Source organism: Mytilus californianus, unplaced genomic scaffold, assembly GCF_021869535.1.
Source record: "Mytilus californianus isolate M0D057914Y unplaced genomic scaffold, xbMytCali1.0.p SCAF_11, whole genome shotgun sequence".
Classification (NCBI taxonomy): Eukaryota; Metazoa; Mollusca; class Bivalvia; order Mytilida; family Mytilidae; genus Mytilus; species Mytilus californianus.
The window spans coordinates 13,363,350-13,387,654 of record NW_026262593.1 but is presented as its reverse complement, the minus strand read 5'-3'; the positions used below and the strand labels follow the sequence as shown (position 1 = coordinate 13,387,654).

The following is a 24,305-nucleotide window of genomic DNA, read 5'->3' as shown; positions in this document are numbered from 1 at the left end:
CTTATCAGAAGATTTTTGAAATTACCTGAATTATTCATTAGTCATAGTGCAATGGTTCTGTTATTATTAGCAACGAATAAACAATAAATTTTATAATAATAAGATATGATTTATGTACTGAAGAAGTTTTTATCATAATACCATGCCAAATGGAGCATCATCCTTATCATAAACCCATGATGATTATTTGTGATAATGGCTGCCTATCCCGTGGACATTATCATAGTTAACCTCGTCTGTAGCAAATGTGTACGTAACCTTGGTGGTGATGTCTTTTTTGTTGGTTTGTGTATTTGTGTATGCACATGATGATGGATTGATAACTAAATATGAGATAGGTTTATGCTATGCGCTCTTCATTGGTGAACTTATTGCTTCCTTTCTTTGTGATTTCGCGGTTCTTTCAGGGAAATATCCCGAGAACAGTTCAAAGATAAGAAATTCACACAACAGCCATATTTTCCGTAGTACTTTCTTTCATTGGCTTTCTAAAAAGTAATATTTCAGATTCCCTTGTCCATGAACCAGCCAGGAAACATACTATGTAATGTTCAGCCTCCTGATTAACTGGACTCTAATTAAAGTACAGAAACATTGAATGCATCAATATTCGGACAGCATTCAGAATTTTTAAAATACAAATTATAATTTGTAAATTTGATTTGTCTGAGGCACTTTTCTGGATTTTTATACGCACGTTTACGGGACGTATTATGGTATACCGTTGACCGTCTGTCCGTCCGTCGTCAACATGTCGGACATTAATTAAAAAACGCTTTAATCAATATGCATGAAACTTTGGTGGATTGTTTATATCTATTGACGTGAGCTCCCTTTCGTTTTTTATAAATTTCAGATTTACCATTTCTGAGTTTTGGGGTTTTATTCATTAGAAAAGGGGGGATTTTCCAGTTTTCGGACAATAACTCAAAAACAATTTCACCAATTTGCATGAAACTTTTGTGAATTGTTCATATCTATTGACGTGAGCTCCCTTTCGTTTTTTATAAATTTCGGATTTACCGTTTCCGAGTTTTGGGGTTTTATTCATTAAAAAAGGGGGGATTTTCCAGTTTTCGGACAATAACTCTAAAAATATTTCACCAATTTGCATGAAACTTTTGTGAATTGTTCATAGATATTGACGTGAGCTCCCTTTCGTTTTTTTTTTTATAAATTTCGGATTTACAGTTTCCGAGTTTTGGGGTTTTATTCATTAAAAAAGGGGGGATTTTCTAGTTTTCAGACTATAACTCAAAAACAATTTCACCAATTTGCAAGAAACTTCGGTGAATTGTTTATTTCTATAGACATGAGCTCCCTTTTAATCTTTATAAATTTCAGACTATATGTTTCTGATTTATGGGGTTTTATTCATTACGAAAAGGGTTTTTTTCCAGTTTTAGGACAATAACTCAAAAATGCTTTCAGCATTTTTTATGAAACTTTGGTAAATTGTTTATATCTATTTTTATAAGCTCCCTTTTGATTTTTATAAATTTTCGATTTTACATTTCCGAGTTATAAGATTTTATTTTGTTTATAGTCTGACAACAGATTTACTAAGTATTGCGCAACAGCACAGTGTATTGCACAACAGCAAGAAATCTTTCATATAACCAATTTCAAGTTCTTTGACTACATTTATTCAGAAACCTATAATATATCAAATATTTAATTACAATCCAAATTCAGACCTGTATCAAGCTTGAATATTGTGTCCATTTTTGCCCCAACTGCACAGGGTTGGACCTCTGCGGGCGTATCCAGCTGCGCTCAGCGAAGCAGTTTATTACCTTCATCAGGAAAATTCAAACCAAAAGATTGAAATCCTTTAATATATAAAAACCTGATTACCTCAGAGGAGCTATGTGACCAGAATTAACAATGAATATGTAGCCAAATTAAACAAGTTGAAAACTGACATTGCCAACTTCAGATGCTCCCCAAACTGCACATTTATCTAGAGAGAAAATTTCAATTTAGTGTGCTTGGAGGGACAAATAAACCTATACTGTTATTAATAATTTCCACCTATATAAATATGTTGTAATTCACCATACAGAAAACAACTTTAAAAAGAAATCTATGTTAGTACCCATAACCAGGCTTTAACCTATTGACCCCACAATCAATAGACTTCTTCCCCTTCCAAGGGGTACAAGTTATCATCTTGAAACCCTTTGTTTCAGGCACACAGATGGACAAAGCAATCACTATATGCTCTCCAATTTTTTTGGGGGGAAGCATGTAAAAAGGAAACATATACACCCACATCCACCAAAACATACCTTTAATCCTCCAATTTGTGCAGCACAGTGACATTAAAGAAAGATAACTCAAAATATTAATTACTCCCGTAAGATTTTGTAGATTATAATTATTCATAAAATCAAAAGAAAGGCTTAACTATCAAAACTTAGGCAGTATAAATATGAAAAAAATAAATCTTTTTTTTTTTCATTTGAAGACCTTAATTTCATTATAAATTAATTCCGTTCTGCTTTTTCCCTTAAACTGTTTCTCTTTTTAAATCCAGTAATAATCAAGGTACATCTGTTTCCAAATAAAACTGCTACTTTCCTTCACAAAGGTCACAAAAGGTCATTTCCATTCACCAATGTTTCAATAAAAATAAATATATCAATACATTACAAAAGAATTACTGTAACTTTTTGATAAAATATTAGAATGGGAAGAAGGCGTTCACCTTTTTCTGGAGGTTTTCCAAACATCTTGAACATTAGGCTGTGAAGATGCTACATCTATAAAAATTGAATAGAAAATAACCTTGGGAAAGGTGTCTTTTGTTTGACTTTTCCTGTATTGAAAGATTTTCTACCTTTCAATGAATGGTCCATACTGCGCAGTTTTCTGCATGCTTGTGCATATATATGTGATATCATAGATTGATTAAATCATCCAGTTGACTGATTGTATAAAAATTATATCAAACTTCCGATTAATATCACCAGGGTTTCCATATTAAGAGTATATTAACTGGTTTATTCATGAATGACTTTTTGTCACTATTGAAGTGATAGATGACATAAACCAAGGTTGCCTTTTTATACCTGTCTGTGAAGGAGGATTACATCAGTGCCCAAGGTTGCCTTTTTATACATGTCTGTGAAGGAGGATTACATGTTTCCAAGGTTGTCCTTTAGTACCTATTTATAACACAGGAGGGTGCAACATTAATTTTCTTTTTTACCATATCAATTTACCTTGTGATGTTTAATAGTTATTTTGGTGAATAAAATGTCACATATATCATTGTACATCTTAAACATTATGTTACAATGTAGACTTAAATTAACATAAGTTGTATGAAGTTCAATAACCTACAACAGCCATCTTTGATGAGAAAGTCCGTGGAATGTTGTTTGCTACAAAGACCTCTATTCTGGACAACTTAGAGAACGACATATGGAGTGGTGTGTTTATAGCTTTTTTTGCTGTGTTGTTGCATTTCTGTCTTATGGGATTTGGCTAATTTTTTTAGGTCCTTTTTTATCATATAGCTCTTCCAACTATTTCGGTTCTTAGACAGCCTTGGCTTTCAGTGTTCCTGATGAAAGTAAATCCAGAAAAGCGCTTCAGACACATGAATTATTAGTGTGTTGTTTTCAATTGTTATTGAAGGTATCTGGCAACTTGTTTTATTCCCTAATTTGAAAACAATATCATGCAAACAGCTAAGGTCAGATTAGGGAAAAAGATAGTAGAAATCATTTGAATTAGTTGTTACTTTTTTTTAAGTCATAATGCCTTTCACTTTTATACTTTTGACAATTAAGGGTGCAATTTTCATTTTTTTAAACTACTTTTATTGAAACTCATGATTAATTGTATATAATGTGCATACATAGTTACAATGATATTACAAATGTGCTCTTTACACAGAATATGTATAATATTACATACAATTAAAATACAAATTTGATTAACAATTGATCATGATTACTCCAATAGGTTTCACATAAAATAAACCATCAATGATTGACATTTTTCACTACTGTACCAAAGATATTGTCTGTGAATTGTGTCTTCATTACACATGAATGTAAAAATCATTTCATTGAGAATGTCCTTTACACAGATTATCAAGTTATTGAATAAAAATCATACTATACACTCTGATACCCAAAGGATCCGTTTTCTATGCACTTTGGTACCTTAGAGATCCAAATGGCTATACACTGACTGTACCCTAGGGATCCAAATGGCTATACACTGACTGTACCTTAGAGATCCAAATGGCTAAACACTGACTGTACCTTAGAGATCCAAATGGCTATACACTGACTGTACCTTAGAGATCCAAATGGCTATACACTGACTGTACCTTAGAGATCCAAATTGCTATATACTGACTGTACCTTAGGGATCTAATTTCTATACACTGACTGTACCCTTGGGATCTAATTGCTATACACTGACTGTACCTTAGAGATCCAAATTGCTATATACTGACTGTACCTTAGGGATCTAATTTCTATACACTGACTGTACCCTTGGGATCTAATTTCTATACACTGACTGTACCCTTGGGATCTAATTGCTATACACTGACTGTACCCTTGGGATCTAATTGCTATACACTGACTGTACCCTTGGGATCTAATTTCTATACACTGACTGTACCTTAGGGATCTAATTTCTATACACTGACTGTACCTTAGGGATCTAATTGCTATACACTGACTGTACCCTTGGGATCTAATTTCTATACACTGACTGTACCTTAGGGATCTAATTTCTATACACTGACTGTACCTTAGGGATCTAATTGCTATACACTGACTGTACCCTTGGGATCTCATTGCTATACACTGACTGTACCCTTGGGATCTAATTTCTATACACTGACTGTACCTTAGGGATCTAATTTCTATACACTGACTGTACCTTAGGGATCTAATTTCTATACGCTGACTGTACCCTAGGGATCCAATTTCTAAACACTGACTGTACCTTAGGGATCTTATTTCTATACACTGACTGTACCCTAGGGATCTAATTTCTATGCACTGACTGTACCCTAGGGATCTAATGTCTATACACTGACTGTACCCTAGGGATCTAATTTCTATACACTAGCTGTACCCTAGGGATCTAATTTCTATACATTTGGAACCTAATAGGGCTATAAAAAACAGAAGCTCTTTTCACAAAAATTCTTACAAGTAAAATTGGTGTTAATTAAACTGCAGTTTCTTCACACCTCAAGTATTTTTTCTCCTTATATTTTTGATAAATAAACCCCAAAATCTTAAGCATTGCTTTACCTTCTTGTCATGTCTTTAAACAATAGGACCTTTTTATGAGAAGTTCTCCTTTTAACAGGCAAATATTTTGCCTACTTTCTCATCAATGTTAATTTTGAAAGAAATGTTCAATCTAATTTAATACCAAATGATACAAAATGATATAGTACAAATGATACCAAATAATACAAAATAATATAGTACAAATGATACAAAATGATACAAATGATACAAAATGATACAAAATGATAAATATAAATGATTCAAAATGATATAGTACAAATGATACAAAATAATATAGTATAAATGATACACAGGATTATAATATAAATTGAAACAATCTGAGTTTGAAACAAATTACTGCTTTGTAAAAAAAAGAGCTTACTCATCTTTTGCGTGTTTGTGACTTGCTCAATTATTATCAAGGAAGAAAGATAACTCAATATTTTTGCTCTCATAATTCATGCTTTTTAAATCATTTGTCAAAGACGGAAGATAACTCATTGTTCTTCACTGTAATTTACAAGGGAGATAACTCAACGTTCTTTGACTTAGTCATGCTTTAACCATATTTCTCTAATTCTTGCCATATTTATCATTTTCCTGACCTATTGATTATTTTTATTATAATCAAGGTGCGATTCGGTTGATATCAGTTCTCTATTGGTCAAAATTCAATTATGACGTCAAATTTTCGTGCTTTCCTCTTAATTTTCTATTGTGACGTCATGAAAAAAGGCAACTGTGGCTGATGACGTTACATAGAAAGAACACATCTTTTACAGATGCAAAAGAAGGATTAAGTTTGTCTGCATATCATCAATCAATAAAGAAACAGATTCTACCACCATCTAGTGCAATTTAATATTTCTCCACTCTTGACAGTTCAATTTTAAATTTTTAAACTGCTAGGCAAGCCTTTGGGTTTTAAATTTGAAAATTTATCTGTCTCAAATGGAGAAATATTGTATCAAACTTGATGCAGTATTTATCATTTTAAAGGAGATAACTCATTGTTCTTTGACTTAGTGATACTTTACCATATAATTAACATTTATAAGGGAGATAACTCACTATTTATGTTGAATAGACATGACTTTTAAAAGACATGTTCTTTGACATAGTGATACTTTACCATATAATTAACATTTATAAGGGAGATAACTCACTATTTATGTTGAATAGACATGACTTTTAAAAGACGTGTTCTTTGACATAGTGATACTTTACCATATAATTAACATTTATAAGGGAGATAACTCACTATTTATGTTAAATAGACATGGCTTTTAAAAGACATGTTCTTTGACATAGTGATACTTTACCATATAATTAACATTTATAAGGGAGATAACTCACTATTTATTTTAAATAGACATGACTTTTAAAAGACATGTTCTTTGACATAGTGATACTTTACCATATAATTAACATTTATAAGGGAGATAACTATTTATGTTGAATAGACATGACTTTTTAAAGACATAAACAATGTTTAACCTGTTCTTTTTAGTAAGATTTCAATTTTCAAAGTATTAATTTATAAATATTTATTTGCAGGTGTTTGAGCTGACAGATTTCAACAAGAAACATAAAAGTATCAGTTTCAAACCATTAAATTTTGCCTGTATTCTGAAGTTATCTAAAGCACAGCTAGTAGAGAAATCTTTTAAGGTAAAATTTTTTTTTTATAATATTATATTTAATAAGTAATCAATTATTTGAATTATTGGGCTCCATGAATGTAATTTAGACATTAGAGACCTTTCTATCCCTGAATCTGATGTATTCTGAGTTGTTTTCAAAAATATCTGCCAAAACATTATGAATGATTAACAGTATTGTATATAATAAACATTCAACCAATGAACTGTAATTATTTTCATTTTAGTTTAACGTAGAAATTACCCACAATCTATAATACTGATTCTTTTTTAACATTCAATCTTTGTTTAGATTGATCTTTTAATAGAATTAGATGTACATGTATTATACTCATTCCTGAGTAATAGATTACTGTGGATTCACTTATTTTTCATGGATTTAGGGTAATTTGTATTTTTGTGGATATTGATTTCATGATTTTGCCAAAGTCTGCATACTAGCCTATAATTATACAAACGGTACTAATTTTACTGCACCAGATGCACGTTTCGACAGATAATGTCTCTTCAGTAAGCTCAATGCCAAAATATTTGAAAATTCAAAACCTAATATAGATATTGTATACTTCATTGAACATTTAAATATGCGGTTCACATTTACCCATGAAATCCACGAAAATTGGTTTGCCACGAATAATAATGAATTCAGAGTACATTAATAATGAGTACAGTAAACAACATTATAATAACAGGCAATACTTTTCAGCACTACAGCAAACTATTTCAACCACCAACAGCAAACCCAAAACTATACACATTGTTATTACATATTCATTTTTACACAATAGTATATCAAAATTTCTTATTCATATTTAATTGCTCTTCTTTTTATGCAATTTGAAGTATAATTTTTATGAAACAGTTACTTGTACCTGAACCCCTTGTCTCAGATCTAGAGTTCTTGACTCATTGTTATGTAAATTGAGAATATGAAAAACATACACAAATTTTTTTAAATGTTTTTGATTACATTAAAAAGACAAAAATGTTTCAGCTATTAAATTGATCTGCATATGTTAACTACCAAACTTAGTAAAAACCCATGAAATACTACATATTAGGAGAATTCTACAATTTCCTCACAAACTAAATGTTAACAATTTAATAAATGTAATTTGGACTCACAGTCTAAGCTAAATAAATCTTATAACAAAACACAGAACACTATAATGAACAAACAAACTTACAAAACATCAATACTATATACAACTCATTAAAGGCAAATGAGCTAAGAAAATGTAGTGATTATTATAAACAATCTTAATCCAGCAATATTTATATGTAAAAAATAGAAATGTAGAAAAGCTAGTCAGAACAATTGTCACTTATAATTATTTTTTGACTCACTTGAATAAAAGTCAATTTTAAATAGAATGATTTATATAATTATTACTTTTTATTCTATAAGGAATTAGTTTTGTAATCTTTAAGCAGTGTTTTGTGTCCGTCTGTGCAAAGGGAGGTAAATCTAACATTATTTTTCAGGATGGCATCATTGACCAGTTATATGAACTATTTATGGACCATTTTAACATCCATGCTCATAAGATTGGTTTTCCTGAACTGGTTCTACCATCAATACTTCAGGTAATTTAATTAGGGTTATTTGTCTTTATTTCAGATATGTTAAATGATGCTTCAAACTTTCTAATTCAACGAGTTTCCAGTAATTAATCAAAAAATAAGGGATGATGGCCACAGACCATAATTAAATTCCCCTATTAGTTCTTTATAACGTTTTGTTTCATTAAAAAAATTGCACCATGCATTTTTGTCAAATCTTTTGTGTGTGTAATGTATAGTACTAGTCCAAAAATATATACAAAATTCAGAAAGATTGAACCAATGACTCTTACAAATTTAGCCAATACACATCCATACCCCTATGGACAAGTCAAGAGATGTTCCGAAAACTGTAAATATCACCTTTTTGCACCTGGCCTAATCACTCTTTCCATATCAAAATCAGTTAAAATACAACATCCAAAAGTTTATTTCACCTCTCTTCTTTTATTTCCACCCAAAAAAAACTAAGAAATGAGTGAGGAAAGGAAAGAAAAAAAATTAAGAAAAAATACACTCTAATTAAAAGGAACTATATTCGTGGACAACGAAAAGTGGGATCATTAATTGTGGTCTTGGGCCATGATAGGTACCCCCCTTTTTTAAAAGACAATCTAGTCCTAATGGAGATGGAAAGCTTTACACAAATACATTGTTGAATAATTTTGCAAGAGGTGTGTTTTTTTTTTATTATTTCTTAAATAAATAACGCTACAAAAATAATATCTGTGGAAATTGGATCCACCAATGTCCAAACAATGTGCCTTTAAACAACTATAGGTAACTGTACGACCTTTAACAATAGCCAAACCCATACCATATAGTCAGCTATAAAAGACCTCAACATGACAAAATGTGAAACATTTTACACACCAGAAAACCAACATAATAACTTGTTTTTCAAATTTTGTTATTAATTTTAACCATCTTTAAAAAGTGATAACACACTGCAATTGTAATTTACTTTCAGAATAATTCTTTTGTTACTAATGCATATTCCTACTTTTGTTACTAATGCATATTCATACATTTGTTACTAATGCATATTCATACTTTTGTTACTATTGCATATTCATACTTTTGTTACTAATGCATATTCATACTTTAGTTACTAATGCATGAATACACTTTAACCAACTCTGCAGAAGAAAAGTAACTGTCCTTTCTTCTTTGAAAGGGAAAAATCAATAATAATTGAATGAATTTCAGATGAAGGAATTTCTGAAGAAATGTAAAATAGCAAACTACTGTAAACAAATAAAACAGATAGTGGATAAAGTTCAGGAGACATCAAAGTTTATTACAGACAGGAGAAAATCTGTGTCCTTCAGTATCTCTGATGATAAAGCTATTGTAAGTTCTTTGTTTTATGTACTGAGTAAAATAAAATTAGCAACAAATAATTTAAATTTTATATTTAAAAAATTAACTATAACATACATAAATTAATGTAACAAAGAAAATAAGAGTCAGAAGGTGTTATTTTTACTTGCCAAAAACTCAATTAATCGAGTAGAAAGGTTTAAACATTGGACATTTTTAATTAAATGTTTTTAATTGAAAAACATGTTGCTAAACTTGTTTTTCTCATTAAAAATGCTCAATTGAAAAATAAATATTTGTCGCTGTGGTCTCTTGGTAGAAAGCTCATCTCAAGTGTTGGAGATTGTATGTTTGATACCCTGCTGGGTAAATCATAAGACTAGAAGACTTAAGGGCATAAGATACAGTTACAGGGGAGGTAATAACGTTGCTAACATAAAATGTTATTTTTCATGACGTCAAACTATGAGATATTGGGAAAAGATGCATTTTCGACTGAATTTTATTATTTAGACTGATTTAACTTGAAAATGAGTTCAAAGGGCAAAGTGAGCTTTTCTCATCACTTGGCGTCCATCGTCCGTCGACTCTGTTAACTTTTACAGAAATCTTCTCTGAAACTACTGGGCCAAATTTGACCAAACTTTGCCACAATCATCATTAAGGTATCTAGTTTAAAAAATGTGTCTGATGATCCCGCCCACCAACCAAGATGGCCGAAAATGGCTAAAAATAGAATATAGGGGTAAAATGCAGTTTTTGGCTTATATCTCTAAAACTAAGCATTTAAAATGTTTGTCAGGTTTAGATCTATCTGCCCTGAAATTTTCAGACGAATCAGACAACCTGTTGTTGGGTTGCTGCCCCTGAATTGGTAATTTTAAGGAAAATTTTGCAGTTTTTGGTTCTTATCTTAAATATTATTATAGATAGAGATAAACTGTAAACAGCAATAATGTTAAGCAAAGTATGATCTACAAATAAGTCAATATTACCAAAATTGTCAATTGACCCTTTAAGGAGTTATAACCCTTTATAGTCAATTTTTAACAATTTTTCGTAAATTTTTGTAATCTTTTACAAAAGTCTTCTCCTCTTAATCTACTGGGCCAAATAGAATTAAAGTTAGCCATAATTTTCAATAGGGTATCTTGATTGAAAAATATATCTGATGACCCTGTCATCCAACCAACATGGCCACCATGGCTAAAAATAGAACATAGGGGTTACTATAGAAGTCTATGGGAAAATTGTAAAAAAAAACAATTTCAAATGGTCAAAACTTACAAACTAATTTAAATAATGATAAGGGGTCTTCAGTAACTATTGTAAGACTACATGTACAATGGGATGACCTGCTTTTAATTTAACTACTGGGCCAAATTAAACCAAACTTGGCCTCAATCATTATTAGGGTATCTACTACTATTTATTATGATTTTACCTTATTTTACATAATTTCCAAAACCACAGTAGATACAGGTGAGTGACACAGGCTCTTGAGAGCCTCTAGTTAAAAATGCCAAGCTAGATTATGTATGAGGATTATTTGTGCCAAATTTTATGGAGAAATCACTGATGAAATTTTTTTTTAAAAGATAAATATACCAAAAATACAGCAAAAAATGTTGTTCCTTAACTAAAATCATGATCAAATTCAAAGCACACTTATACAGAGAAGATATTCCAGATGCGTTTACAAATATCTGCTCACGTTTATCTTTTGAAACAAAAAAGCTAAGTATGTCTTTCCGAAGGATAGACATGTCCAAGAAACCAAAATTTCCAGTACAAGTCTAAAATTTGGACCCAATTTATTTCTAAAAGTAGCAGATGAAGATATATTTTTATGCCCCTGCCGTAGCGGAGGGGGCATTAAGTGTTTACCTTGTCCGTTCCGTCTGTCCCCAAAATTAGTTTCCGTTCTCTAACTTTAGGTTCCCTCAACCAAATGTTATAAAATTTATACACAATGCGTATTACCACAAAACACAGATCAAGTTCGAAATTGGGTGGCATCACTTTTACCATTCATGAGTTATGCCCCTTTATAAACATAAAAATTGCTGAGTTTTTTGTTTCCGTTCTCTAACTTTAGTTTGCCTCAACCAAATGTTATGAAACCTATACACAATGCTTATAATCCCAAACGGTTTATACTACATGAATCCTGCATCTGTATGTGGAAGTTGACTCTTGCATATATACAAGCGGGGGCATTTGTAGCCTATAGACACATTCTCCATTTATTTATTACATATTTGAATTGACTAGGTGAAAAATAGCTTGTATGCAAACTTTCGTCAAAAATTCACTGTGTGGTCAAAACTGTATCATATACCCTTAAGAGCAAATACTTGTCGCCTCAGAGTCAAAATAATGTGTTCAAGTAGGGTGACATGTCTTCCTTGGAGATCTTAACAATCTGACAGGTTTTTAGTCTAGTTTAAAGAAGGGTTCATAGGTCATTATCATGTTATTGTCCTGATATGCTTGTAATATTTGCCACTAGACTTTGAACACCAATCTGCCATCATCATAAAAAATTTGTAAGGGTTCCTAAGAACCCTGTGTCTCGCCTACAATTGCTACTATCATTGTAAAAGTGTAATGTTGACCATAAAAGTGAATCTTTTTATCAGAAAAGTACAGAATTAAACAAAAAATCTTAACTTTTTTTTTACATGCTATTTCTTGGTCTTGACGATAAGCATCAGTACAAGTTTCATTACAATCCATGAAGGTTTAACAATGTATTTTGTCAAAAAAATTCAATCCAAGACTGTCTGTAAATGAGAACTGTAAAAAATTAAGACCATATATCAGAAAAATACTGAAAATGAAAAAAAAAAATTTCAAAAGTTCATAAGTTTCATAAAATTGTATGAAAGTTTCACAAAGTAGTTGATGTGTAACAACAAACAGTAAAATACGAAAAAATAAAAATAAATATTTTCAAAATTTTGCTCTGGATACTGTATTTTGGTCATAAACAAGCTTCTGGCCAAATTTCCTAAAATTCCGTGAGGGTTTGACAAAATTATTGATTTCTAAAAACTTTAACCATAGACTGAACCCAAATGTTGATGGTGCTGATGCCGACGACAGAATCTAGGATTGCTAAGCCTCGCTTTGCGACATAAATGTATTTTTTATAACCTTATTCCTGTTCTTGATTATTTTGAAAAAGAAAGAAATAAAACATTCTCAGATATTTAACTCTTAGTTTTGATACAAGTATAAACATGTTCAGGGATAGAAACATGAATATGTTGTTGATGAAGAGGAAATTTTGTGATTAAACAATTAAAATTGATAAATATGCTTAAAATATAAATTCCATTTGTTTCTTCAATTCTTAGTGTTTCATTTTGCAATCTACTGTTTGGTTTGTCCGTTGATTCCACAGTATTTCAGTTCTTATGCATCTTTTTTGTTATCAAATCTTTATCAATTTTGTTTTTTACCTTGTGATCACTAGATTCCAGAATATTCCAACTCATAAAGTTTAGCCTTTGTAGTGTCTGGACTTCCTGCTTTATTTACACATCCTATGAAGATAGTTCCTGATGTAGACAGAGCAAGGGAATATGGAAATATGATTCCCATGTTACGGAGGTTGTAGTAGGTAATACTTTGTCCTTGGTCAGTCAGTATATGCAATAAATGATTGTTTGTATCTGTAACAACAATGTTATCTGATGGTGTTGTTAGTATGCCTACAGGTGTAAATGGATCATCCTCTGTGTTGACATCAGGGTGACCAGTGTAAGTTCCTAGAATGTCTCCCCCTGGTGATAACACAACCACTATACCTCTGTTAGTATTATCTAACCAATCCACCACACAGATATTACCATTACTGGTACTTGTTATATATCCAGGGAAGGTGAATAATCGTTTGTTATGTTTGTCATGTTCATATTCCTTGAGTTGTTTTCCTTCCTGATCCATTACTACCACTACACTTCTTCCTGTGACAGGGACTATCCCACCTCCAGTCAAGGCTCCTATGATGACTCTGTGATCACTGGTTACATGGATACTGATTGGATACAGTGGTTTTACATCAAACCTAGAATCTGTTATCTGTTCTGTCATGGGGTTGATTAGTTTAAGTTTGGTCTCACCTTCTGTTTTAACAAGAATGTTATTTGAATGAGTTTTTGCCATTCCATAAATCTTAGTATTTAAACTTGTTATTACTTCAGTTCTATCCTCCCTAAGTTTGACATGTTGTAACTTTGATCTGGTACTATCCCCCATCCACATAGAACCATCAGAACATACTGCTATATCGTGAACAGAGGTAAGATCTGTTGTATATTCTTTGAATATTTCAAACTTAATCTTACTTTGCTGTTTTGGCTTCATTTCTACTTTGCCTTCATTATAGTCATCTTCTTCTATTAACTCATGTCCATTATGAACTTTAGCTACACACTTCAAGCAGATAAATGTTTTGCAGGTTTGACAGAAAAGGCAGCATGTTTGTCCTTTATGAGTTTCACACTTTATTTCATTGAAAGTAACATGTTTACCTATATCCTTTATATCAGTTATCTGATGATCTTTAGCAATCCTTAAGTGGACTCTGTCCATACATTCACTGCACATTAAAAGTTCACACTCAATGCATTTGAATTGGATCTTATTTTGACCTTTGCATAGCTCACATCCTACTGGAATTTGTCCTTTTTGTATTGAACTTGCAAAGGCCATTTTTACAAATTAAATATGTCTGTCTTTTATACTTCCTTGTGCCTACTGTCTATAAATAGCACTTTTTAAAATAATCTTAACTATCTTATGTTTACAATGTGTAAACATTGCGAGCTGTGCAAAGTTCAAAATAAGAAACAATTTAAATGTATTTTGTTAGTTAAATCAAATCATAAAGACAGCTTATATTGAAGATGTATTTTCAACTTAAATGTATATAAATCTAATAGGTATGAACTTGCATGAATGAAGGAAACACTTGATATAGGAATTCAGACAGTTACTTCTTGAAACAAAATATCAAAAGATATGTACATATTTATTTATTTAAATCTCATATATTATAATTTATAATGTGAAACCTTTCTTAGTCCATGCTTATGCCTGTTATAAACTTTTCATTTTCCAAGGAAATATTTCAGCCTGAAAAAAAATAGGAAAATGTTTGACTTTTGAAATGAAATACTTCAATTTTATGTTATAAGGCAGACAACTCAAAAATAATTTAGACTAAAAATTACAAGACCAGTATGATTTACACTTTAAAAGTTCAATTTAACTAAGAAAAATCTAATATGTCATCAGCAGACCAGATTATGCTAAGCAGTGTATTGTGTACAAATCAATATAGAAAGACCACTGAACAAACTCTTTTATTATAGGACTATGAATTTTCTGTTTTCTCATTGACTAAAGGCGAAGGAATCCTCTTTGATAAATCATTATATTCACCACGGCAAAATCATATGAGGTTAATACAAGATTTGGAACTGCGTCCGTGTAATAAAACAATTGTTGACTTTTGATTTCAGTTGATACAATGATTTATCGACCCCTGAGATTTGACATTCGTCCTTAGCCGTTGCCCTCGGTGAATATCATATCTCTGGGGTTGATAAATCATTGTATTAACCTCATCAAAAGTCAATAACTAAAATATTACCAGGATGATTCACTCCTTATATTGGGGGAACTAGAGTCCAATATTTTTTTTACAAGAGTTTCATGAATCAGGTACAGTGTTGATGTATTTATACATGTTTAAGAACATGTTGTTCTTGATGTTTATATAATTGGTGAAGATCTTAATATTTATGTATTCATACTTGGAAAATATCTTTTTTTTGCAATTTTTTTATTTTTCCTGATGAAACATGTGAAATTACATACTACAGTATTAGACACAAATTATAAAAAAATAAGTAACACTTTTAAGATCGATCAAGTCATAAAGATATTATAAGATATAAATATTACAATTGATTTTGTTAATTAAAAGCTGCTTCTAACAAATGCCACTTCTGATCCATTTTTACTTTTTGTACAGGGGTTAAGAAACATACAGAGTATTTTTCTATATTAATCCAATATTTTAAATATTCTATCCCACCATATTTTGTGGTGAATATGTTCTTACATCTACATTTGTATATATAGTATTTAAATAACATCAAAATATTATTAACTATTTTACTGTTGACAAAATCCTCAGACACACCTAAAATGACTTCTTTTGCACTGAAAGGCAAGAGAATGCCATAATTTTTAATCCGGTCTATAATGGATAGCCAGAAGTTTTGTGTAACATTACATCCCCATAAAATGTGAAAAATATTTTCTCTAATTTCTGAACAAAATGTACATAGTTCAGTTTCTTTTAATTTACATTTTAATAAAAATAAATTACATGGCAGAATCCTTTGAAATATCTTAAATTGAAAATTTTGTAAAAACGAATTTCTGGTTATAATGAAAGGCATGGAATAAATAGTATTCCAATCTTCGATCTGCATATTTAAATCTATTTCCCATTTATTACGGGAAGATAAAGATGAGGGGGTGGAAAGGGGGGTACCTTTCTCCTTTCTCCCACCCCTCGTCTCCTTTCTCCAGCCCCCTTTCTCCTTTCTCCCGCCCCTCTGCTTCCATCTCCCACCTTAACAACCGTCTTTTTTCAGATCAATAGATTTTAATACAAATTTGAATTAATATATGACCATATATAGGTGGCATAGGTCTTTATTAAAGCAAATACTGATTTTACGAACAAGACCTGCCTCCGACTCGTACGCAAATTAATACACAATGTTGGAATGTTGTCAATGGTGCATTGTGCATGCTCCAATGTCAAGAAACTCATTTTTGATATGTATGGTCATGTATGAGGATCATGAAATTAGACATAGTTTTTTATTGTGTCATCTCTATTTTTCCCTGTCCTCGAGAACACCTTACTTTGTATGGTCAAGTGGATAATGTATTAAATTTGTAAAAATCAATCGGGTCCAGGACCAATCCAGTATATCTTATCAAAATCCTTCGTAATTAAGTCCATTTTTTATGTACAATGTGTATCATAACTGTTTCTTGTTACGGAATATATTTTTTCAGCATTTATTTTCATATTTTGTTAAGAAATTTGCACTTGCATGTTTGCAGTATAATTGTTGTGTGTGTGTATTTTTAGAATAGAAATCCAGATTTAGTCTGTGTTTCAAATATTAAAGGAGGTGTTTCGGTTATGGTCATGAGACCTAGGCTTATCCTCATCAGGTATCCCTAGCCTATATTTTTCTTTCTTGTAATATTTAGAATGGTTCCAATTTGATTTCACTTATGGGGAACATCAACCCACCCTACATCCGTATTTAAAAGATTCATTACTGCAGAAAGTATTCTTTTTATAAGATCTTGCAATTACCTAAATGACTTCAATAAAGAAGTCCAACTGTTTAAGTCTAAACTTCTTAAAAGAGGACATTACGAAAATGAGATTGACAACATTATAACTAATACAACAAAACGAGAAAGGAAACAAACTTTGAAATACAATAATAAAAATAAGAAAGCGCCTCCACCACTCGTTTTTGCAACAAAATTTAACCCAGCATTTACAGGAATCGGAAGAGCTTTAAGGAAGCATTGGCACCTAATCGAACAAAACAGAAATACAAAAACTATGTTTCCAAAACCACCGATTATTGCGTACAAAAGACATAAAAATCTAAAAGAATATTTAACGAATTCTAAAATGGAAAATGATATAGTGGTATAAAATCAAATAAAAGATAAAAATATCACACACAATAAAATTACAGAACAACTAAAATAAAGAGAGAAATAAATAACAAAAAACAGAAAGAAACAAAAAAGAAAAAAACGAACTAGAACGTATGAACAGGTGTCGTATCCCCATAAGTGAAATCAAATTGGAACCATTCTAAATATTACAAGAAAGAAAAATATAGGCTAGGGATACCTGATGAGGATAAGCCTAGGTGTCATGACCATAACCGAAACACCTCCTTTAATATTTGAAACACAGACTAAATCTGGATTTCTATTCTAAAAATACACACACACAACAATTATACTGCAAACATGCAAGTGCAAATTTCTTAACAAAATATGAAAATAAATGCTGAAAAAATATATTCCGTAACAAGAAACAGTTATGATACACATTGTACATAAAAAATGGACTTAATTACGAAGGATTTTGATAAGATATACTGGATTGGTCCTGGACCCGATTGATTTTAAAAAGGATGATTTCTAGAAATGATCGGAAATGGCAAAAATGGTTTGGGAAATATAAATGTTGCCTTTTTTCAAAGATTTGTCCATTTATTAGAACATTTAGTATCCAGTTTTTTCGTTTTTTTACCTCTTTATTTTTTTTTCAACATTAAAGTTCGTCTCCCTTTGATAGTTCTCCCTCCTTTCTCCCGCTCTTTCTCTCCTTTCTCCCACCCCCTCTCTCCTTTCTCCCGCCCCCTTCCTCCTTTCTCCCGTCCCCTCTCTCCCTGTCTCCCAATACCCTTTCCACCTACTCAAAGATAGCAATTTACAAGATTTTGGTTCCTTTTTATACGACCGCAAAAATTAAAAATTTTTTGTTTGGTCGTATATTGGTATCACGTTGTCGTCGTTGTCGTCTTCGTCGTCAGCGTTGTCCGAAGACAGATGGTTTCCAGATAATAACTTTAGTATAAGTAAATAGAAATCAATAAAATTTTAACACAAGGTTTATAACCACTTAAGGAAGGTTGGGATTGATTTTTGGGGTTATGGTCCCAACTGTTTAGGCATTAGGGGCCAAAAAAGGGGCCCAAATAAGCATTTTTGTAGTTTCCAGACAATAACTTGTGTTAAAGTGTATGAATCTCTCTGAAATTATACCACAAGTTTCCATACTACAAAGGGATGGTTAGGATTGACTTTGGGGGGTTATGGCTCAAACCATTTAGGAATTAGGGGCAAAAAAAGGGAAAAAAACAAGGGTTTTTCTGGTTAAAGAACAATTGAGACAATTCAAAAGCAGTGTAAGGGAGGTAATCCAAATCAAAATCCAAATCAATTCAAATAACAATGTTTGATTACCTCCCTTACACTGCTTGTAAATTATGTATTAAGAAATGATGATTGTCTGAGATACTGACCATAACTTGAAGGAAAGAATTATTTTTTGGAATAAGGGAAAGGGGGAGGTGAAAAAAATTGGAGGGGGACATTCTTTCTCATTTCAGATTTAAGAAATTAACAGAAAATTTCTTCAAATATTTTTTTTTGGGGGGTTAATATTCAACAACATAGTGTATTGCACAAACGCAAAAAAACGGGGTAAATATTTTTTTTTTGGGGGGGGGGGGGGTCAATTCGCATAGTGTATTGCACAAAAGAAAAAAATTGAATATAAATTAAAATCATATGACCAATTTGAATTTCTTTGACTACAGTTATTCTGTGTCAGAAACCTATTATGTGTCAAAAATTTAATTACAATCCAAATTCAGACCTGTATCAAGCATGAATATTGTGTCCATTTTGGCCCCAACTTTTCAGTGTTGGACATCTGCGGTTGTATACAGCTGCGCTCAGCGAAGCAATTTATTAACTTTATCTTGGAAAATATCTTGATGTTGGTGATGTATTTATACTTTGTGAACATCTTGTTGTTGATGAATTTATACTTGGAAAAGATCTTGTTGTGGTTAGTGTATTTAAAATTGGTAGAGATTTTGATGTGAATGTATTTATAATTGACGAATATCTTGTGGATGATGTATGTAAGTGTTGTTGATGTATTCATAATTGGTGAATATCTTGTGGATGATGTATGTATGTGTTGTTGATGTATTCATAATTGGTGGAGATCTTGTTTTGGGTGTGTTTGCTGTTGTTGATGTAATTATAATTGGTGGAGATCTTATTTTGGGTGTGTTTGTTGTTGATGATGTAATTATAATTGGTGGAGATCTTATTTTGGATGTGTTTGTTGTTGATGATGTAATTATAATTGGTGGATATCTTGTTTTGGGTGTGTTTGTTGTTGATGATGTAATTATAATTGGTGGAGATCTTGTTTTGGGTGTGTTTGTTGTTGATGATGTAATTATAATTGGTGGAGATCTTGTTTTGGGTGTGTTTGTTGTTGATGATGTAATTATAATTGGTGGAGATCTTGTTTTGGGTGTGTTTGTTGTTGATGATGTAATTATAATTGGTGGAGATCTTATTTTGGATGTGTTTGTTGTTGATGATGTAATTATAATTGGGGGAGATCTTGTTTTAGCCTAGTCAATTTAGCTCTAAAATCACTCAACCTCCAACTAATTGCAACACAAGGTTTTTTTAGTGCAAATTATAATAGAGACCTGTACTAACAACATACTAAAATTATACATTGATATAATTTGCGGAAAAGGTTATTTTGGGGTGAAATATGTGGTTTTTAGAGAAAAAATGCTGAAAACTGGAAAAGAAGAAAAATTGTTATTTATGGTTACATTTTTAGACCTAAAGATTGTTGAAGACAGGGAACCTGATCTTAATAGAATATTATGTAGTCCTCTAGTAATTATTATTCATATTGAAGTAATTTTGAGGTGAAATGAGTGATTTTTAGTGAAAAAATGTCAAAAACTGGAAACGTAGAAAAATCTCCGTTGTTAATGGTTAATATTTTAGAAATTTGATCTATATAGAAAAAAAAACATACTATTTTATGTTTATTTTGTGAAGTCCTTTAGTTATCAATATTAATATTTAGGTAATTTTGGTTGAATATATGTTTTAAGACAGAAAACCCACTAACTGGAAATGAAAAAAATCTCGGTTATTGATGGTTAAAACTTTCGAATTGGGATCTAAATAGAAAATACTATCTGATGTTTATCTTAAGGAGTCCTATAGTAATTAGTATTTTAAAGAAAATGTAATTCTTGTGTAAAATGTAATTTGTAGTTTAAAAATTGTGAAAAATGGAAATAAAAAGCTTGGTTATTCATGGTTAAAACTTTTAACAGAGGATCTTTATAGACAGACTATATTATCTTATGTTTATATGCATATGTATTCCTCTTGTTATCGATATCAATAATAATCAATTTGTTGATTATCTTATGTTTATATGCATATGTATTCCTCTTGTTATCGATATCAAAAAAAATCAATTTGTTGTGTGAAATATAATTTTGTTTTACGAAATAATTACAAAATAAGAATGTGTCCATAGTACACGGATGCCCCACCCGCAGTATCATTTTCTATGTACAGTGGACCGTGAAATTGGGGTCAAAACTCTAATTTGGCATTAAAATTAGAAAGTTAATATCATAGGGAACATGTGTACTAAGTTTCAAGTTGATTGGACTTCAACTTCATCAAAAACTACCTTGACCAAAAACTTTAACAAAACTATTATCGAAGCGGGACAGACGGACGAACAAACGGACGCACAGACCTAAAAACATAATTAATACCCCTATGTGAGGGGTATAAAAAATGAAAATTTTAAAATCTTGGTTATTTCCAGTTTGATTTTTAAAACGAAAATGGAGAATGGAAACAGGGAATGTGTCAAAGAGAAAACAAGACCACTATAATGGGTCTTTAACATAGCAAGTAAATCCGGCACAAGGAGGTGGGCTTCAGCTGACCCCTTAATTATTGTGTACACTAGTTCAGCGAAATGGACATCACGCTTGAAACCCCAATACATACAAATGAATCAAAATTATAAAAAAAAAACACAAGATAAACAAAAGCTAGAGGTTCCTGACTTGGGATAGGTGCAATAATTATGTGGCTGGGGTAAAACATGTTGTGTGAGAACTCAACCCTCCCCTAGTTTCTCTAGACAATGTAGAATAAATAAACACACAGTAAAACTCAGTTTTAAAAAAGTGCATTTTGTGGAAGTTTGAAATTTTTATCTTATGTTTCTGTTATGTATTTATAATTATACGTGTAGGTATAATAAACAAAAAAATGATTGTGTTCAAAAAGTTTGGTTACTGACTTTGATTTTGTCATGTTAATTGCTGGAAGAGTTATTTTTCTAGTGTCCTTGCATCGTCATTGATTGTAGTCCTTTTACTGTGTATTTTTTCATTAGCTTCTTTTTCAACATTTGAATTGCATAAAGTCACAGTTAAACACAGACCAATTTTATTTAGCAAGCTTTATCAATATCCACGTTTTATTTCATTATATAATTTTTTTTAAATTCAGGAACATATACTAGTTCACTGAATAAGAATGAAATGTAGATCTGGTATTTTTAAGGCAATTTCAAGGGAAGCTTTGTCAATATATTTATAAGTTACCTCAAGAGCTTGAATTTAAATAGTAATTGTACCAAAGTGGTCATATATAGGATGTTGAAAATGAGATAAGCACTGTTGAATGAATTGATGGGATCATTTCCCGGAGGAAGTGTTAATAGTTACAGCGCCTTATGTGTGTACCCGGTAAACCTGTATGTGGTGGTCTGAAACATTAATCAAATGATAATGACCAATAACTTACATGGGTTGTCTGCTGTATAAAAATATTATAGTCAAAGATATATATATATGTAGGACTCGGAGGTGCGATGGGGACGCTGAAGTGCGATGGTCACGCTGAAGTGCGATGGTCTACGCTGAAGTGTGATGGTCCATTCGCTGATGTGCGATGATCTAATTGACGCGTGATGACTAGTTTAAAATCTACAGATGTGCAATTATTATGAGAAGTAGATTTTCTTAATATTTAATAAATTAATTTACATTCATTATGGTCTACATACTAAATGAGAGATCGTCCTCTTTGATTTTCTACATGTGGACATAATTCTGCGTTATTCTGTACAGGTATTTTAACATTTTATCTTTACGTTGATCCTCTCATGAGTTCCTCGTTTACCTTAATATTATAACACAGAGTCTGTCTGCGGACCCGTGTGTATTTAGAGAATGTCACGCTCCATCGTACGTAAAAATGAACCTTTTGAAGATTTCGAAAAAAAAAATCGCTACACAGGGAAAAATTTCCCATATCCACCAACCCTCCCCGTTTCTCGTAGTATTTAAAGTGTATAAGCCCCTTATCAACTTAAAACCCTGGAAAACTGCTGCTAACATACAAATTGACTTCTACATCGACATGAAAAGAAATGAAAATGTAGTTTGTGTAGACCATCGCACTTCAGCGTTTCCACCATCGCACTTCGGCGTAGCTATCAACAAGATAGCGTCAACATGCCACCATCGCACTTCAGCGTGATGAAAAACGCACTTCAGCGTCAAACCATCACACTTTAGCGTGACCATCACGGTTCGGAGTACCATCACGGTTCAGAGTCTTCCATATATATAAAGAAAAGCATTACCAAGTTCCTTCTTTAAGATATCTCATTGAATTAATTTAATAAAAGGTAATCAGCTTTAGCCTAAGAACTGTAAAAAAGTGGGTGACTTATGGTCAGAGATAGCGATTAGATAGTCATGTCTAATCTGAAATTATGTCTGTTGGTTTTTGTTAGTCGTTTGGGTTGCTTTCTCATTGACTTTAAAAACCTCAAATCTCTCTTTATTCATAATTATATTCTATTACAGAAATTAATATCAATGTTAAAAACGCGGTTTTCTGCTTCCGGAATGTGCTGACCTGTATCAGATATATATATATGTGTATATATGTCTCTGCCTGTATTCAACTCATTTGAACAAAACTAAAAAAATATTTAAAGAACTACACCTCCTGCCTAAAGAATATTAATGTTTAGCTTTTAAGGTCCACTAAACTCTTTCAGTGATCTCTTGGTAGTATGTTTGATCACTTACCAGTGAAACCATAATTTATTGTAAAATCTCCCCCCTTCCGGAGCACCTGAGATCACCCCCATTTTTTTGGTGGGGTTCGTGTTGCTTAGTCTTTAGTTTTCTATGTTGTGTCATCTGTACTTTTATTTGTCTGTTTGTCTTTTTATTTTTAGCCATGGCGTTGTCAGTTTGTTTTCGATCTATGAGTTTGACTGTCCCTCTGGTATCTTTAGTCCCTCTTTTAAGACAATAAATGGAAAAACAAATATGACCAACAGCAAACACTAACTACCAAGTAATAAAGGGCCACTTACTTGTGATAATAATATTCATAGTGTGCAGGGTTAACCATGTTTGTGAGTACTCAGCCCTCCCATAATCAGGAACAGTTTTGAAATAGCAAACAACATAAGAACAAATTGTAAAACTCAGAAGGAAAGGGTTCGACTCAAAAAGATCAGCATGGAGTATATAACCAATTAACAAAATGACATTGAGTTCTAATAGCTAGTTCAAAGCAAATTACACTACAGTTGATGTAATAGTTATACACCGAGGGATAGGTGTGTCTGGATAAGAAACCCCGTCGGCCGGAGGCCGGAGGGGTTTCTTATCCAGACACGCCGTATCCCGAGGTGTATAACTAACTTACACCCCATTCTAAACCCTATATT

General features: G+C 31.7%; 2 protein-coding genes and 1 long non-coding RNA gene across 38 annotated transcripts in view; 1 reads left to right on the top strand and 2 right to left on the bottom strand.

Moving 5' to 3' along the window:
• The window catches only part of LOC127719590 (nucleolar complex protein 2 homolog), a 227,607-nt gene that overhangs the window by 156,322 nt on the left and 46,980 nt on the right, over nucleotides 1–24,305 (top strand). For 4 of the 5 annotated variants that reach the window (XM_052225812.1, XM_052225813.1, XM_052225811.1 and 1 more), the window contains exons 13-15: nucleotides 6,831–6,944; nucleotides 8,420–8,521; nucleotides 9,707–9,850. In XM_052225812.1, coding sequence (XP_052081772.1) covers nucleotides 6,831–6,944; nucleotides 8,420–8,521; nucleotides 9,707–9,850 — 360 coding nt within the window. The remainder of the gene's footprint in view (nucleotides 1–6,830; nucleotides 6,945–8,419; nucleotides 8,522–9,706; nucleotides 9,851–24,305) is intronic. The other variant, XM_052225814.1, reaches the window with a different exon arrangement.
• On the bottom strand, nucleotides 3,808–6,716 carry LOC127719599 (uncharacterized). Of its 32 annotated transcripts, none has more exons than XR_007990390.1 (5): nucleotides 5,011–6,716; nucleotides 4,945–4,977; nucleotides 4,846–4,911; nucleotides 4,281–4,779; nucleotides 3,808–4,246 (listed from the first exon to the last, which is right to left on the bottom strand). It is a non-coding gene; the product is annotated as an uncharacterized LOC127719599 (long non-coding RNA). The 32 variants fall into 32 exon arrangements; XR_007990406.1 differs by having other exon boundaries at nucleotides 4,879–4,911; XR_007990416.1 differs by having other exon boundaries at nucleotides 4,846–4,878.
• On the bottom strand, nucleotides 13,295–14,572 carry LOC127719595 (uncharacterized). The gene has a single exon (XM_052225821.1). The coding sequence runs from the start codon at nucleotides 14,540–14,542 to the stop codon at nucleotides 13,298–13,300; it is 1,245 nt and encodes a 414-aa protein (XP_052081781.1). The 5' UTR covers nucleotides 14,543–14,572; the 3' UTR covers nucleotides 13,295–13,297.

Coding starts and splice junctions, on each gene's coding strand:
- LOC127719595 (XM_052225821.1), bottom strand. CDS start 14,542: ATGGCCTTTGCAAGTTCAATACAAAAAGGACAAATTCCAGTAGGATGT.